This window comes from Squalius cephalus (genome assembly GCF_949319135.1).
Source record: "Squalius cephalus genome assembly, chromosome: 9".
Lineage (NCBI taxonomy): Eukaryota > Metazoa > Chordata > Actinopteri > Cypriniformes > Leuciscidae > Squalius > Squalius cephalus.
Window position 1 is genome coordinate 12,997,106 of NC_137130.1, and position 18,471 is coordinate 13,015,576.

General features: G+C 38.0%; 2 protein-coding genes across 3 annotated transcripts; both read left to right on the forward strand.

Annotated features, from left to right (window-relative positions):
- The first annotated feature begins 1,587 nt into the window (after positions 1-1,587).
- ildr1b (immunoglobulin-like domain containing receptor 1b) lies at positions 1,588-6,509 on the forward strand. The gene is made up of 8 exons (XM_079881151.1): positions 1,588-1,811; positions 2,310-2,480; positions 2,604-2,753; positions 3,824-3,943; positions 4,028-4,174; positions 4,544-4,669; positions 4,783-5,651; positions 6,166-6,509. Exons 1-8 carry the CDS (start codon positions 1,754-1,756, stop codon positions 6,202-6,204), a joined length of 1,680 nt encoding a protein of 559 aa, XP_079737277.1. The 5' UTR covers positions 1,588-1,753; the 3' UTR covers positions 6,205-6,509.
- Positions 6,510-8,885: 2,376 nt separating this feature from the next.
- On the forward strand, positions 8,886-18,010 carry me3 (malic enzyme 3, NADP(+)-dependent, mitochondrial). 2 transcript variants are annotated; one of them, XR_013822395.1, is made up of 16 exons: positions 8,886-9,096; positions 9,975-10,159; positions 10,821-10,954; positions 11,082-11,231; positions 11,398-11,473; positions 11,543-11,704; positions 12,497-12,600; positions 12,881-12,990; positions 13,124-13,221; positions 13,684-13,797; positions 13,999-14,104; positions 14,373-14,515; positions 14,641-14,814; positions 14,907-15,005; positions 15,675-17,444; positions 17,881-18,009. XR_013822395.1 is itself a non-coding variant. In XM_079882329.1 (15 exons), the coding sequence occupies exons 2-15, from the start codon at positions 9,980-9,982 to the stop codon at positions 15,834-15,836; spliced, it is 1,812 nt and encodes a 603-aa protein (XP_079738455.1). In that variant the 5' UTR covers positions 8,886-9,096; positions 9,975-9,979; the 3' UTR covers positions 15,837-18,010. The 2 variants fall into 2 exon arrangements, 1 of the variants encoding a protein (XP_079738455.1); XM_079882329.1 differs by having other exon boundaries at positions 15,675-18,010.
- The last annotated feature ends 461 nt before the right edge of the window (positions 18,011-18,471 follow it).

The window sequence follows — 18,471 nt, forward strand, 5'->3', positions numbered from 1 at the left end:
ACACCGAATGAAAATGTTTTTTTGTTTTTTTCCCCCAGAATTTCACTGAATGACAAGTGATTTAGGTTAACACAATGAAAAGGTGAAATTATCAAATATTTAAGAGCAATAAACTTACTTTTCAGCAGTGCCAAAAGATCTTCGGGTATCTTTTGATGATGTCACAGCCTGTTGACTATAAAAAAATAATTAATTATTATTTCAGAATGACTTCTTGATCCTTTTACGCTGCTCTAACAAACTACGTATTTGGGACAAAATTCCCCTGGTTATTTCATAACTTAAAATAAAACCCAATAAGACAGTCCTTTTAAAATAACACAGCCAACACTTATTTGAAAATGCTCAGAAAACAAATGTATTGTATTCAACGTTTAATTAAAGACGGACCATTACACTAAATGACATTTTTACACTTTGGAACATTAGTTCACCTGTATTTTGACATTTTATTTTCACAAAAGTTATTTAAAACATGAAAGTAGACAATTTATTTGAATTTAATATGTTTTTTATGTATAAAATTTTATTTGATGTGGACACCAAAATAGTGGAGTCTTGTTTTTGACCTATGAACACTTGCTCAGTTTTTTTTTTTTTTTAGTTTTTTTTATTATTATGATATCCTTTCTTGAGAAAATATCCCTGTTCCTTTTCATATCAGGGCATGGACACTTACTTCTTTGCTTTTGGTTCAACATACATAGGAAAACAAATAAGACATTTTCCTCACTAATAAAAATCAAGGCCAAGCAGGAAACTAGACAGGACACAGTAAAGGAAAGGATGCTTCTTTACAGGATGAGATTACAATACCAGGAAACATTCTGACACGACCACTCACAGGTGTTTAGTGGTCAAACTTTATGCTCACATCTCAGTATCTTTTCCAACACTCATACATTGTGCTATAGTTGATGGTTAAAAGTTTTATTTATTAATTATTATTAACCATTAATAATTAAAAAAAAATCACAGCCAATAAGATGTTTAGGCAATTTATAGTTACCAAAAACGTCGCAAATCGCCATATTAACAATAAATGTGTGGCATTTTACAGTAGTTGAATGAACACAACTTATTCAGATCTTAGAGCTGGAATTAGTTTACCTTTAATAACCCAGTCTAAGCTGGTCTGATGGTTTTTGATGGTCTCCACATATAGACAGGCTTTTCTGTTGGCTGGTTTCACAGGGATAAGGGTACTTTTCCGATGGTTCGTCACTACAAAAATAAAACATTGGGAAAACAGTCTAATCTTCCATCAAGTTACGCCCCCTGGTGGTTAAATGTGAAAAATGATACCAACAAATATTTCTTTCATTCTACCGAATAAAGTAAACGATGAAACAGACCTTTAATTTTGAGCGATGACACACATATTAAGAATAATATCAATGTGAAAAACAAGAATTTGATTTTGTAATCAACAATAATCACTAATGAATCACCATTAATAGAATAAAATGGCCTAACTTGGTTTTTCTCGGTGTTTATGCACCTGTTGATGGGTGGAGTTTGTGACGTCATCGTGGAATGGGGGAGGGTGATCGAACTACCAAAGAGCAAAGGTGTTTACATTACATTACTCGAGAGAATATAGGTAAATAAGAACATTTCTGGATGTACTCGTGATGGCGATTGTCTTTGTATTATCTGTATTTGATTGAGTCGCAAATATAATATGTACGTGGTTGTGTTCTGGAAAAATACAGTAACTTTAAAGGAAAAAACTTCCGTGTAACCGAGAAACATGAAAGAAACCCTGAAGCTCAAGGTGCTTGCGCTCGTGCTCTGCGTATTTCCAACAGGTAAGCATTTCAAGCATTTATTCAAAATAACTGACAGTCGTTAAACTGGAATATTAGGGGATGTTTACTATCACGGGTATACCGCTTTTCAAATATTTTCTGTAAATTCTTTAAGTTCAGTGGCGAGGTTAATGATCAGCAAGTGCAAACATGAGAGGCCGATAAACCCGATCACGTGATTTACAAGCTTAATGCCAGCTAATATTTTAATATTATGTTTTATTGAACATTAATTATTTTTATATATGAAAATAGTCCTTTTTTCAGCCCTAGAGCAGTCACAGAAATTAATGCTAATCTTTCAAAATTATATAGTATACGATTCCTTTTTGTTATGCTCCGCTCTAAAATATTTCATTGGTTAAAAATCGTTCGTTGTGAGTAAAATAATAATAAAAAATAATAATGACTGGGAAAATAATGGAAAATCGTTGGCCAAAAGTTGTGGGAACCCTGGATGCAAGCAGTGTTTATTGATCTCTCTCCCTCTTCTCCCAGAGTTGTTGTCTATCCAGGTTAATGTTCCTGAGACACAGAGATCCACAATGCTGTTTGCTTCTGTCACTCTGCGCTGTGACTATTCCACCTCTGCAAACACACAAGATGTCCTGGTCACATGGCGATACAAGTCCTTCTGTTTGGATCCAGTGCTGGAATACTACTCATCTGGTGAGGGGGAACTGAATAAGGCTCGAGTGCTGCAAAACTGTTGTGTGCAAAGCTTTTATTGTCTGAATAGTTGAGAGTGACGTGGTGTTTGATGTGACCCTGTACGGTTCTCTGTTTCTTCAGCATATCAAGCAGCTCTGGGTCTGAAGCAAGACCCAGCCAATGATTGTCCAGACAGTCAGCGCACTGTCCGCATAGTGATTCAGAAAAGAGGCATGAGCGAAGCTACTCTGGGGCCAGAGTATCGACAGCGCAGGATCTCCATAAACAACAGTGAGTCTTGACCTACTGGAGCTTAAAACAATGAACAAGATGTTTTAACCCTGTAAAGCCTGATTAAATAATAGTAAGAAAACTGCCAGCAAGCAATAGTCGTCATTTCATTGTCTAGGTTAACTATAACCCGAAATAGTCCGGCTATGAGTAACCTACTTCTAGCCAAAATAACCTTGAATTTGGTTACATGTCGTTTTTGCCAAAATAACTTGCGAGATGTATGATATACCATCAAGTAAGCAAAGTAAACAGTGTTTACAAATTATTTAGTTTCATTTCTTCACTCATTTAATTTCTTTGTTATCTAATTGATGACTAGTCTATTCTTGGGCTATGGTTTAGACGTCTATTTAAATTTTGTTTTAGCCTAGATGTCTGGGCTGTGTTTGGACGGCTATTAGACGTCTTTTAAACGCAAAATTGCTTGCTGGGCTCTTTAAAAAAATGGAACAGTTTATTGAACTTTTAGATAAATTAAAAAATAAGTTTGCATATTTGATGCTCACCCCGTGGACTATGTGGGTCCTAATGCCCCAGTATAGTGACGGGGACAATATACTGTTAAAAAGCACCGTCCTTCGGGTGAGACGTTAAACCGAGGTCCGGCTCTGTGGTCACAAAAAATACGAGGATGTCTTTCGAAAGAGTAGGGGTTTAACCCCGGCATCCTGGCCAAATTTGCCCAGTGGCCTCTGTCCATCATGGCCTCCTAATCATCCCTATATACGCATTGGCTTCATAACTCTGTCTCCTCTCCACCAATAAGGTGGTGGGTGGTGGGTGTTCTGGCGCAATACGGCTGCCGTCGCATCATCCAGGAGGATGCTGCACATTGGTGGTGGTTGAGGAGACCCCCCCCCCCCCCCCATGTAAAGCGATTTGAGTGCCGAGAAAAGCGCTATATAGTGAATTATTATATATATATATATATATATATATATATATATATATATATATATATATATTCATTATAATCAATTTATTTATACAATGTTTCATTATACAATACACTATAATTCATTATAATCATGTTTTCTAATTCTTCTTTTTGTATGTGTGTTTAACAGATGCAGACCTGGTTATCAATGAGGTCATGTGGTGGGACAACGGCATGTATTTCTGCTCCATCGATGCAGCGGGTGATGTTGTGGGAGACTCCGACAAGGAAATCAGACTCATTGTGTATCGTAAGTATTAACACACCGAAGACTTGCTTTTAACCAAAAAACATTTATAGATACTGTTGAGGTCACATGCCCTCTTCCTCCCAGACTGGCTGACTGTGCTGCTTATCATCCTTGGGGCATTGCTCCTGATCATGCTGCTTTGTATCTGCTGCTGCCAGTGCTGTCCTCAGAACTGCTGCTGCTATGTCCGTTGTCCCTGCTGTCCTCGTACTTGCTGCTGTCCAGAAGAAGGTATTCACCCGCATTGAAGTGTCTTTGTCTGTCCATCTATCACACTAGGCAATATTACATATATTCACAGTGTTCTAATTCTACTGGTTATCAGTTTCTTAATATAAATGTCTACTGATGATGACTGACTCCACATAATAATTGATTATTAGTTTGTCGATTTTATATACATGTACACACATATATATATATATATATACATTTTATACAACCGGTAGACTATGATAATAAGAATATGTATTCTTTTAAATAACAAGATATGTTATTATTATTATTATTATGATTAATATTAATAATATTAAATATTAATATTAAACCCATCCTATAAAGTTGTATTGTATTTAAATGCAGTAAAATATATATTTTTAGTGATGATGCGCCACAAAATGATGCGTGACGCTCAAAAAGCAATGGTACCATGGCTCCATGGCCAGCCCATCTATGCCCCCATTGCCTCAAATGCATCTTCTCAGGCAAACCCTTTACTTTATTCAGGTCAGTTTTACTTTCTTACTAATAACTGCTATCTTATCTTACTATCTGCTAATAACATTGTAGCTGCATCAAAGAACAGTAATAGAGTGACGCTAATAATATGTTCTCTACAGGGTCTTTTTCTGAATCTTCATCTAAACACAAACTTCAAATGGCCCCGATGGTTAATTATGCCCCTCAACCTGTCCCACCATTCGTACCTCAGCATGGATACCAGGTCAATGGCAGCATTAATGGAAGTGTACGTGGCAATAACCAGGTGTTAGATTTTCTGGAGACCCAAGTAAGAGGGATGGATATGGCCGTCCCGATGCTCCAACCTCAACATCACTACACAGGAGTCCCGCACCAAAACCTTCAACATCAATATGCAGCCCCACAACCCCAATATGTAATGCCACCACCTCAACCCACACAACAACAAGCTGTGTCTTTTTCAGCCAGGCCGCCCAGCATGCTCTCAGCCCTAGACGAGATGGGTGTCCAAGGTGTAGAGCGCAGGGTCATCCAGCTGCCTCCCATCGTGGGCCGAGCAAAACAAAGCTCTCGGCGGCCCAATGATGGTGGAAGACCCCGGCAATCTAGTCAGTCCAGCAGTATCTCTAACCGCAATGGTCAACATCGTGATAATTCCTGGAGGGAGCCAGCATCTTCACGGAGAGGGATCCCACGAAGCTACAGTGATGAGTCGGACTTGGATAATAGGCGTGGAGGTCAAGGTTCAGCAGGACGCAGGGGAAGTTCAGATAGGTCTAATCCACGTGTTCGCAGTAAAGCCGAGCTGCTGGAGGAGTTGGAGCGTGCGACAAACCCTAGAGACAGGAGCTATTCGCCTTCACCGCGTAGGGGCTCCTGGAGTTCAGACGAGGACGACAGTTATAGAAAGGGAAAGCGATCTCAAGGGAGATTGACTGAGAGACCGCCAGCTTACTCTTCCATTGACATTGTGTCTAGCCGCAGCAGGAGGAGCGACCACCTCTCGGTAAGAATGTAGATTTATGATTTGTTCATCACTAAGAGGCTGTGATTTATGTACTGTTCTCCCAAATAAAAGGACATACTTAAAGGGATAGTTCACTTAAAAAGGAAAATGCTGTCATCATTTACTCACCCTCATGTTATTCCAAACCTGTATGACTTTCTTTCTTCTGCTAACACAAGAGAAGGTATTTTTTTTTAAAGTGTCTTAGTTTGTTTGACCTTCATTGTATGAAAAAAAACTTTTCTTCAAAATGTCATCTTTTGTGTTCCTCAGAAGAAAGAAAGTCATACATGTGAATGAAATGAGTGTAAATGATGACAGAAGTTTAATTTATGGGTGAACTCTAAAATCTAAAACTATCCAATGGGTTTGCTGACATGTGATTTGAACAAAAATATAACATATTTAGTATTTCTAAGTCACTTTCTATAAAAAGTGTCTTCTTAAAAATGAATTAAAGTGCATATAATAATTGTTATTGTTTTTCTCATCATAAATAATCTCTCTCTTACAGGAAAAGAGCTCTCGCAGTGGCACGAGCGTTGTGATCTGAGTCCTCGTCCTTCGTTTCCAACCTGATCCTGTCATTACCCACTATCTACAAATGAATGTCTACTGGACTACTGTCATTGGGAATAATGTTGCACTTTAGAACAAGAATTAAAGGAAGGGTAGGCAATTTTCCGAGCGGCTAGCAATAGCAAGCTAGCTTTAAAAGCATAAGATTCCACCTTTACTTCATAGCATCTCTAAAGCCATGCCTCCTTCAAAACACATGAACGCGTACAGCAGAGTTTGCAAAGTGTCACGAGACGAGAGACGTCGTTAAACTACCTCATGTCTCAAACATAACATTACAATAATAGTGAACATAAACAACTTAAAGAGCGCTGACCTGCACCACCTGACTGGTGTAGATTCATTTCGGCGTTGATAGTGTTGCCATTGAAACGCATAATTTTGAGTCACGAACCACTCTGAGTAAAACGTCACAGGTTTCCATCTCTTCCAAATTACTGTAGTTATAGCATGAATGCATCATAAGCTCGTTGTTTTGGTTTAGGAGGAACTGTAAAAGCTGGCTGCTGTTTTGGTTGCAGTGCTCTGTGACTGACGTCTGTCTAACTCAGCATAGCATGAAACACACTGATGATGTGATGTCTGCGAGGTATGGAAATAGATACGTTGACAGGCAATAGTTAGGACATTGTATCATTACATTCGGACCGAATACAATGATTGGGCGAACATTTTATGTTCCTACATCTTCCACAGAAGATATATATATATATATATATATATACATATAAATATATTTAGACCACTTAACTTAGTGATTGCTATCAGGATGTGAAGAGACTTTCAACCAGCATAACAAAAAAAATTCTGGAACAAATAGACCCCTTTTGCGCCGACGTCACAGTTACGTCACGGCGCTACCTGGAGGCAAAACAAACGGAAAACTGGAGGCGGCCAATACAAACCAGCACAGATTCAGCTACATAATAAGGAGCTTAAATTATTATTTTTATTATTAAATGTCATCTTGTTGTGTTGTTTTGGTGCAAGAATCGATGAAAAATGAGTATGCTATATCTGGAATTTTTATTTCTAGAAAATATTCATATCATTAAAATTGCACCGTAGTGTCACTCTTTACATTGTCGTCTTCTTGGCGCTGGCTAGGCAGAACTGCGAATCGTACCACACAAGTCTTTACATGACCATTCAGCACATAGTTATAGGCATCTAAATATATATATATATATATATATATATATATATATATATATATATATATATATGCCCTCAGTTTCTCTTTACCCTCGGTTTCTCTATCGGGTAGGTGTAGAAGTCAGGCCACTCAACCAGAGGTAGCGTTAACGTTAATCCTGTCAGATCGTCCATTGACTGAGCGTATACGGTCATCTGGTTCCGTCCGTTAAAATTAACTTTTGCAAATAACAATCGCGGTCCTGGACAGTGAGTGACCTTGCACATTAAGACAAAATCGGATTTTCTCCAGTCATTGTTAAAAAACAAGCTAACAAAACTTGCAAACTAGCGTTAGTGAAGCGGCCAGAGGGATCTTTCTGCCTCCAGCTAAGCTCCGCCCACACAAACATGTCACCATGTTTACCAACTGTAAAAGGGTCTATTGCCTACCCTGCCTTTAACCAGTGATCATAGACGGCCTGCAATAGACCCCTGAAAGACAGTAAATGCACTGCACATCATCTTCTTCTTTTTTAACTTAGACATTTTATGTATTTTAAATTGATTTTAGATGTTATGTGATCACTTGAAACATTTTCATACTTTTTATAACTTTTTACGGTTTTCACTGTACATTGTTTAGTTATTAACCACAGCAAGTCTTTTGGTATTTGATCAGTACAATTTACAGATGAGACTCTGGCACTTCAATGAAGGTTGTACATAAAAGTTCCTCTTTGTTTCATTTAGGTTTTCTGTTTACTTTTAGTTAGTCTTTGTCTGGAGTAGTTTTAATATTGGTTTAGTTGCTTTGTTTGTTCTCTTTCATGGTGCAGTTATCCAAATGCAATCCTTGGGAAGATTTCTGTTGTATATTTGAGTATGTATGAGTAGGCTACATATGTATTGTTATTAGTTGCATTTAAAAGAAGAGCAGTTCCATTCTTTAACACGTACTCAAAAGAACTTTACCTACGGTTTCCATATAAAAAAAACTTTGGATTGTCTTGCTGAGAATTGACGTAGACACTGTTGGTAAACTGCAAACAATAAAGTTACTTTTGTATGTTTTAAACTAGAGATTTTTGATCATTTGAATACTTTCCAACGTGCCATTTATGCAGAAATTTGCACTTTTCACTGTCAATTAAATTGTTTGTTAATAATATCAAAATGCTTAATTATATCACTGCGGAGAATACGCGGTTTATGGAGTATTTTGAGGTTGTTGGGTTTTTTTTTTTTTTTTTTTGATTGACCATACAACTTAACTTACGTTTGAATGTTGTGCTTGTGCCACCTAATTTGATCATGTTTGAATCAATTCCGTGCGACGTACACGATTATGTGTCTTTTTATTCTGCATATTCTATATGCAAACGTTTGATGTTTGAACCATAGACTGTAAAAAAAGGTTTGAACAAACAAAACGATGGGCGGAGGAGCGACTAGACAAGCCAACAAATTTTCCGTTTATAGCTCCGTCATTCGCATCGCCTCATCCTATTGGCCACTTCTGTCCAAGTGGGGGCGGGCCCAATGCGAAGGCGTTGGGAACTTGGGAAGCAAAAGTGTCACGGTTAAACAAACCTGGATCGTTATCAGTCGATTCCAACACCATCTACAGATAAGGCTGGTCAGTGGAGACAGGCAGCAGCAGGAGGTCAGCGTTTCAATTAAACCTAGCAGCTAGTGAAGCAGAAGGTGCCGGTGGACTGGCTGTTCTCAGGTACGCGGCTTTGCTTGGAAACAAATGTCTTACAGAACAATGCCAATGCTTATTCTGAACCTCGCTGTAATGTGCATTTGGCCTCAAACATTACTGTTGTTCAACTGAAGAAGCGTGGTGAACATCTATAGATCATAATACAATACATAAAGCATTTGTGCGGCTATGTGTTCTACCTAAAGGCCTTGTTTACAATGGTAGAGGACGAAGTTGCTGAACTTGCCAAAATGTGAAACGTTAGCCTATTGCGGTAGTAATTTATTCTTTTCACCAATGCAACCCTTTATAATAATAATAATAATACAAATATTTAAAAAAAATACCATATTGACCACAGTTAATGATTGCTATGACAGTTATTCTTATTACTGTAAAATCATTTTGTTGGAAAACCCATATTAATTTGGTACAGTAGCTGGTCATTAGTTGGATGATCAACTAACGTTACAAAAACCAGCTTGAACATCTAAAAGCTGGTTTGTTGAGCTCTAAGGTGGCCTACCAGCTAAAAAAAACTCTATTAAACCAGTGTGAACTGTGACCAGTTGTAAAAACTGCTTAGACTAGTCTTACTAGTTGGTCATCTATTTTTTCTTCCCCTTTAAGACTGGTCATAACAATGGTCTCTTTTTCTTTATTTTTTTTCTTCTTTTTTTTAAGTAAGTTACTAAAACGAGTCGATTAGTCTAATTTGAATCTGAAAATACTGATTACTTGGTTAACTGCATGTTGTTCAGACTAGTTCTTCAGATACAGTCTGTCTTAACATAGCTATGTTTATGCAACTAGCCCCTGTTTTTTTTGTTGGAAACCATGATTATACCATAATGAAATTTCCAAAAGAATTCTCTCTGAACCTGAATTCTCTCATTTTGCAGGAATCATGAACTCTCTCTCGGGCAAAAGTGTGCTGGCGCTGTGCAAGGTTTTCTCCAGTCCCGTGTCACTCCGTCCTGCTATCGTAGGGACAGTGAGGGTCTGTCACACAGGTGTGAACTCCAAGGGCACAGTCTTCACCAAAAAACGAGGCTATGATATCACCAGGAACCCCCACTTGAACAAAGTAAGCATCTTTAGGGGGCGCAAACGTGATCTACGTGACAAAGCAGGCATTAGATTGTCTGCAGCCGGTGCTTTGATGTGATTTTATACCATTTAGTGCTGCTAAAGTCCCCAGAGATAAGAAAGTATGAAAGTGGCATTGTGAGATCTTTAATCTGAAGGGCAGAGTCTGATTTTGGCCCCTACCAACAAGCATTATGAAGCATTAAGAGGGGATGCTCTGAAAATGCTTCTTAAAATCATATCAGGATTGTTGCAGGATATGACTCAGGAGTTTTGCAAAGCACTTTTGCGTGGGTCATGTAAATGTTTCTTTTGCAGTCTGTATCCTGTTTGCAAAGATTTTCAAGTCAGAATGAGATGAGGAATGGGTATGATTTAAAAAGTGTAGAACTTAAAAAGCCATGGCAAATGGAAACTGTTAGACGTAAACAGTGAGTGGAGAATCTAACAGGGGAGGGTGGCCATGCTTACTTCCCATTGGTCAGAAATAAATAGATCCAACATGTGATGCTTCTACCCTAAGCTGGAAGTTTGCCCAGCGCAGACACACTTGCAGGGTGATAATTTGTATTCCAACCAAACTGTAGGAGGAGTGTGCATTTTTCTTTTATATTCGCAGCTGTCACATGTTGTTAATGAAGTTATGGTGCTGTTAACAGGGCATGGCGTTCACCCTGGAGGAGAGGTTACAGCTGGGAATCCACGGCCTTCTTCCTCCCTGTTTCCTCTCTCAGGATGTCCAAGTGCTTCGTGTCATGAAGAGCTACGAGACACGCAGTAACCCTCTCGACAAGTAACCAAACTTCATTGAAACATTCAGGATTAACTCAGCCTGATCCATGCCAATGAAAAGCACAGTGATGATACTTTTGTTGGTCCATTTCCCATTCATACTCAAAATAACCATTCTAACTCTACAGATACATATTGCTGATGACCCTGCAGGACAGGAATGAGAAGCTTTTCTATCGTGTGTTGACCTCTGACATTGAAGAATTCATGCCAATTGTCTATACTCCTACTGTGGGCCTGGCTTGCCAACAGTATGGCCTTGCATTCAGAAGACCAAGGTGAGGTATATACATTATCTAGACCTGGAACGACTGGTTTAGCCAGACCAATTCTGAATCAAATGCTTATAAACACCCAGACCAGTCCAACCAGTTTTTCTCAGCTGCATGGGGGGAAAAACAAACATATAAGGAACATGTGGTTTTGACTTTTTTTTTCCTCTAGAGGGCTATTTATCACCATCCATGACAAGGGGCATATTGCCACCATGCTGAACTCTTGGCCAGAGGAGGACATTAAGGTATGTGCAGAGCGATAAAGTGTCATTCAGTGCCAGTAGATGGACGTTTCATTGTATGTGTATTAATAGGCCATAGTTGTGACGGATGGAGAACGAATCCTGGGCTTAGGAGACCTGGGTGGCTATGGAATGGGCATCCCAGTGGGCAAACTAGCTCTGTATACAGCATGTGGAGGAGTGCCACCTCAGCAGTGCCTGCCTGTGCTGCTAGATGTTGGCACTGATAATCAGGTAAAATGAGATTAGCATAATTACACTACTGTCAAACGAAAGGTTTGGGGTTGGCAAGCTTTTGTGTTTTTGAAGTCTCTTATGTCAAGTCAAGTCAAGTTTATTTATATAGCGCTTTTCACAATACAGATTGTGATACAATACAAAGCAGCTTCACAGTATTAAATTAAAATAATACATCAATGTTTGTTTCTAGTGGAAAATGTCCACGTTTGGTAATGCTGATCAATAGTATTGTTGATTGATTAATTAAATTAAATATCCCCAACTGAGCAAGCCAAAGGCAACATGTGCACAAAGGTAGCATTTATTTGATCAAAAATACAGGAAAAACTGTAATATTGTAAAATATTATTAATATTTAAATAACACTTTTCTATTTTAATATGTTTTAAAATGCATTTTATTCTTGTGATGGCAACGCAGATTTTTTTTAAAGCAGCCTTTTGCATGTAGCCATTTTAATATGCTCATTTAGTGCTCAAGAAACAATTCTTATTATTATCAATGATAAAAAACTATCTGTGCTGCTTAATATTTTTGTCTAATATGTTGTTCAGGATTCTTTGATGGATAGAAAGCATTTATTTCAAATAAATGTCTTTTGTAACAATATAAATGTATTTACTGTCACTTTTGATCAATTTAATGCAAAAAAAAAAATCTTACTGTCCCCAAACATGGTAGTGTATACTGTAAAACTGTACTCTGTTGTTCATAGGTTTCATTGGATTTACAAACGTGGTTGTCCTGTTGTCTTCTTTTAACCCATTTCTGTTTGTTTTTGTTCAGACCCTCTTGGATGACCCCTTGTACATCGGCTTAAAGCACAAAAGAGTGAGGGGCAAAGAATACGATGACCTCATTGATGAGTTCATGCAAGCTGTCACTGACAGGTGTGTTTGAAACTAAAATTCTGAAATGAAAGATGATTTACTCACCATCTTGTTGTTCAAGTCATTGTTTTGAGCTGATATTTTCACTGAATCAGTTCATCAAGTTCACAAATCCGGTTTGAATGATTTGTTCATGAATCAGATGTTATCTGATTCATGCTTTCAACTCACTAACTCAATGATTCGGTTAGGTTGTTCTCAAGTTAATTGTTAACTAGAGGGTAAGATTGTGTGTGTGAAATACTTCCAGACTGTAAAGACATGCCATATTTTGTTTCAGGTATGGGATGAATTGTCTAATTCAGTTTGAGGATTTTGCGAACAGCAATGCCTTTCGCATTCTCAATAAATACCGCAACCGTTATTGCACCTTTAATGATGATATCCAGGGTAAGTATGCACACTGTAAAATGAAATATATTACATATTACTATAATGATTTGTATTCTTTATAATGGAAAATGTGTCACTTTTATCAAGAGCCATAAAACTGTTTACTTCCCTCTTTCTCCGCCTTTTTCAGGCACAGCTTCGGTTGCTGTTGCTGGGATCCTTGCTGCTCTTAAGATCACAAAGAATAAACTCTCTGACCACAAGTTCGTATTTCAGGGAGCAGGAGAGGTAATGTGCATTCAACTAAGAGATGCTACAAAATATTACTGAGAAATAGCAAGACCCATTACTAAGCACTTACAAGTTGTTCACACCAAGGATAATAACTATAATGATAAGGATGTTGTTCTAAAAATCGTTCTAAATAAAGAATAGCAGAGTCAACACCACAACTATAATGATTAAGGCATAGAGAAAAGATATCATTGCATCCACTTTCAGAATAATTTTTTTTCCAGCTGATGAACAGTAAAAACATTGACAGCCAATCAGAATCCATTCTGCTTTAAGAGCTCAAGCATTTAAAGCGGCAACGAACAAAACTGCAGCGCGAGATTAGAAGAAACTGAACGATATCGTCCGCTGGTGTGGACGCTTATATAGTTATAGTTATCTTTCTTGGTGTGAAGTATGAACGGGCCTTTACAATAGTTATTTCAGGATGATCAGATGTGTTTGTCACATGACCAGGCTGCCTTGGGCATTGCTCACTTACTGATAATGGCCATGGCCAAGGAAGGTGTATCTCATGCTGAGGCTGCCAAGAAGATTTGGATGGTGGATTCTAAAGGCCTAATTGTCAAGGTAACAATCAAACCCACACCAGCTTGTCTTTGTTTGTCATTTCTTTCATTAAAGCTATATTTTTCCTCCTCCTCAACATCTGAATATAGAAAAAGTATGTAGGCTTAATTGAAAATGCAAATGCATCAATTACAGCAATAAAATGCATTTGAATGCTTCCAAAATTAAACGTTATACCAAAACTGTCATTTGGCCATTTAGGGCAGAAGTCATCTGAACCATGAGAAGGAAGAATTTGCACATGATCATCCGCACATCAAGACTCTAGAGGAAGTGGTGGAAACAGTTAAGCCCACAGCTATAATTGGTAAGGAGTGTTTGATCGCGTTCTATACCAGTGTTATTTTAGTATTATTTGTCTCATGTGTTTTTTATACTTCTAATGGTGCTTGGCGAATCTTAATAGTTTTTATTTATACTATAATAATTGCAATGGCATATTGAAGCCATTAGGGGGCATAAACGTTTATATTTTTACTAAAGTCGAATGTATTTCTGTTTATAATGCTAAATGCATAATACTTTTACTGTTTGAAAATGTCAAGTTTGTTGTTTGTAATCCCATCTATCTACAGGTGTGGCTGCTATAACTGGTGCTTTCACTGAGAAGATTATCAAGAACATGGCTACTTACAACGAACGTCCAATTATTTTTGCCCTCAGCAATCCCACAAGTAAAGCTGAATGCACAGCAGAGCAGTGTTACACGCTTACTGAGGTAATCTTCTCTGAAATCAAATTAATAAAACTGGTGAGAGGGATGTTAACTAATGGTCTCTTATTATAGCATCCCAAATAGCAGTTTCAGACCAAATGCTTTAATGGCATGTGTGTGTATCACAGGGAAGGGGCATATTTGCCAGCGGAAGCCCCTTTAAAAAGGTCACTTTGGCAGATGGGCGCAGCTTCATCCCTGGGCAGGGAAACAATGCTTATGTGTTCCCTGGAGTCGCATTGGGAGTCATTGCCTGTGGTGTTCGCCACATCTCAGATGACATTTTCCTTACTACAGCAGAGGTAAATGTGAATTTGTGCTTCAGTACAAAACGCATTGATTACAAATTTATTTAATGTGAAAACTAAAATGAAGGATTTGATTTCTCTTTTAGGCTATATCTGACATGGTTACTGAGGAGCATCTGGCTGAGGGTAGACTGTACCCTCCTCTGAATACCATCCGAGAAGTGTCCTTCAAAATTGCTGTTAAGGTCAGTAAGTGTTCCCATATGCAGATGATGATGATGATGATTACTTCAAGAACAGGTCTTATAAGCCAACTCTACATTTTGGCACCCATAACAAATATGGAATGAGACCATGCTAAATTAAGAGATTTATTAATATAGCAAAGTAGGTTGTAAGAGCTGTCAGGACAGATTTCACAGTAAATCGGTGCTGTACAGTTACTTTTTTAGATGGTAGCACTAGTGCTAGTCAGCAAAATTAAACAATGTGGTTGTTGTTCAATTCAGAGATTAATTTTGGCACCCATAATAAATATGGAATGAGATCTTGCTAAATTTTATATATTTATTAATATAGCAAAGTACACTACTGTTTAAAAGTTTAAGGTCAGTAAGTTTTGATTTAAAAAAAAAACAAAATTACTTTTACTCAGCAAGGATTCAAAAGTGGTATTACTAATGTTACAAAAGATTTCAGTGAAATGTTGCCAAATGTTTGTCAAAGATTTGATGGCATGAAGTTTGCACACAAAGTTATATTTCCCAAAAATAACAGTTATCACAAATGGATGAATTTTGTCTTTGCTTAAGTTTTAATTGCAAAACTGAGCAAATCTGTCACTGTACTCTGCAGTAAAGCAATACTTTTGCTCACTCAAGTTTTATTTTTTCCTCCTCTTTGTTTTTTTTTAGATTGTGGACTACGCCTACAAGCAGGGCATTGCCTCTTCGTACCCTGAACCCAAAGATAAAGAGGCCTTTGTTTTATCCCATGTCTATAACGCTGACTATGACTCCTTCATTCTGGATTCATACAGCTGGCCCAAGGATGCCATGAAGGTTCAGAACGTGTAGATTATTTGACCATCATCCTCTCTAAAGGGATATACTTGTATCAGTCACATGCCTTTTTTCTCAGTTCATAATCATGACGATACACACTCCAGCTCCAGTCCACCCAATCCTAAAACACTAGCTGTTCCCACTGATTTGGCACGAGATGAGCTGTATCTGCTGTGGGCTAAAAGAGATAAAAGAATGCAGTGTTCATTCAAGCTCAAAATGTCTTTAGATCAGTGGCTCAGTTCAAAGGGAAAAAAATGCAGCTCTGTTTAAATAAGTTGCAAGCTTTTTCCCACTTAATCAGGCTTGTTTCTCAGTGGTCCTCCTCTCCAGTATATTAGTTCCTCATTATTGTTCTATCAGCTCTTTCATTTATTTCTAAACAGTTATCCGCTCCAACTATTTAGTACTCCTGCAAAGGCAAATGTCAGTGCAGGGAGAGACTTTTGACTCCCACTGGGAAATGACAGACTGCCTGGGTTGAATGTTTGTATGTGAAGGTATTTTTTTATCAGGTAGGTAAAGTAGTCATCTAATGAGCTGCTGTGTGAATTGCACATTGAAAGGTTTTTTTTTTTTTTACAAGTTAATCCTGTTGTCTACACCAAAGTTTGTCTCATTTTAAACATATAATTGTCATGTAACATATAATTGTCATGCAATGAATACTGGAAGTTGTTAGATTGATCATATCTGTTTATTTAAGTGTCCACCTGAGAAGCGAGCTATTTCTCTGTTCATTGCAGCATGTGGAATTGTTTTTAATGTCTCTCCTCATTTTGGAATATGCTCTGCTTATTATTAGTAATGCTCAACTATGGAATTATATTTTAAGAAATTCAAGATTTTAAAGGAACAGTGACTTTTAAATAAACAAATAAAAAACCAAATGGGTTTAGTTTATGAGATTGAGCTGACGTCTTGGTCCTAGGCTTTGGACTGATGTCCAGCTTCACCTCTCTGACCATCTAATGGGTTGAGGGATAGAGTTATGGGTAGGGTTAGGGTGTGGAGCAAATGGATGGACAAATAATCACTGTAGAGAAAATGGGTGGAGCTTACATGTAGCTCCTCCTCGCTAGATGTCCAGAGAGGAGAAGCTGGACATTTGACTGCAGTGAGCACCACTTGCTGGTTTGATATTCTAGCTCCACCCATTAGGCCCAAATTACATTCAGAGAGGGGGAGCTGGACTTCACACTCCACCCATGGCTCTGCAGTGAGCAGCCTCTCAATTTAGACTTCTTATCCACATGTGCAACTCTCACTTCTCAAAAAGCCAGTTCACCCAGGGGGCAAAGGGGGTTTAGCAGACATGGGCTGCTGTAAAAGGTTGTCATAGATTTCATTTTTATATGATGTCTGAGGATCACAACCTGGGTGGACAACCTGGTCAACAAGCTGCTGGAAACTTGTAATTAGAATCAAAACAATGCTACCTCAAATTCTGCTTTAACTCCCCGGAATCACCCAAACATGCTAAAAAGGTTTAATTATATTCATGAATCCTGAGGCATATCTCCCTGATACTTTATGCTAGAAGCTGAGCACACCTTTCAAAAGAGTGGAAGATAAGCTTTCTTCTGATGCCTTGATTGTACATGTAATTAGAATGTAAGAGTTAAAGGAGCTGTATGTAAGAAATGTATTTCAATTAATCATAAAATGGCCCTGATATGTCACTAGACATTAAGAAATCATGTTCATTTCAAATACTTATATCACTGACAAAAGTAGTACGGCCAGGATATTGTCATTTAAAAAGTGAAGTTGCAGCCCTCAACTGATGTTGATGTTGTCATCTTGTGTTTTGGCCTGAAGCGCCGCCCTCCATCTATCTACCAATCACGAAGTCAGTAGTGTTTCTGCATCCGGGTTGCCAGCTCTGCTCTAGTTACCACAGGCTGCAGCTACAAACGTGTCAGCCTACGTTCCTGCTGGATCCTGCAGCCTATCTGGCAACCTCGAGTCAGGGGGAGGGGGAGGGGATACACCGCTCTATACAGTAATTTGAAAGTGATTGCAGTACCAGTTTTGGCCACAATCTTACATACAGCTCCTTTAACAATGCCTCTTAATTCATAGGTAGGCAAAAAAAAGAAAAAAATATGGAACATTCCATTTGTAATCGGTAGCATTCTTTTGCCTTTGTTGTTGTTCAAATAAACAAATTACCATGTGAAGTTAACTTTTACTAGATGAAATCATATTTTGATCAGATCACTAACCACACAGTCCTCATGGCCCATAACACATTTAGAGGGAATTCAGTTTCAAGCCTATAATAGCCTGACAATTCAAACAAGATTCAAGAAAGAAGTTTACCATTAAAGGTGGGGTATGTAATTCTCTTTTTTGGCCATTTTTTCAAAATCACTTAAAATCCTATTCCTAACCCACTTAGAGCCACTGAGTTGGAAGCACTGAAATAAAAATTAAGCAATTTAATCATCTGTGACCCTGGACCACAAAACCAGTCTTATGTGTATTTTTTTTAAAAAATTGAGATTTATACATCATCTGAAAGCTGAATACATAATCTTTCCATTGATGTATGGTTTGTTAGGATAGGACAATATTTGGCCGAGATACAACTATTTGAAAATCTGGAAAATCCATTTCTATTGGCGATAGTGCTGCATCCATT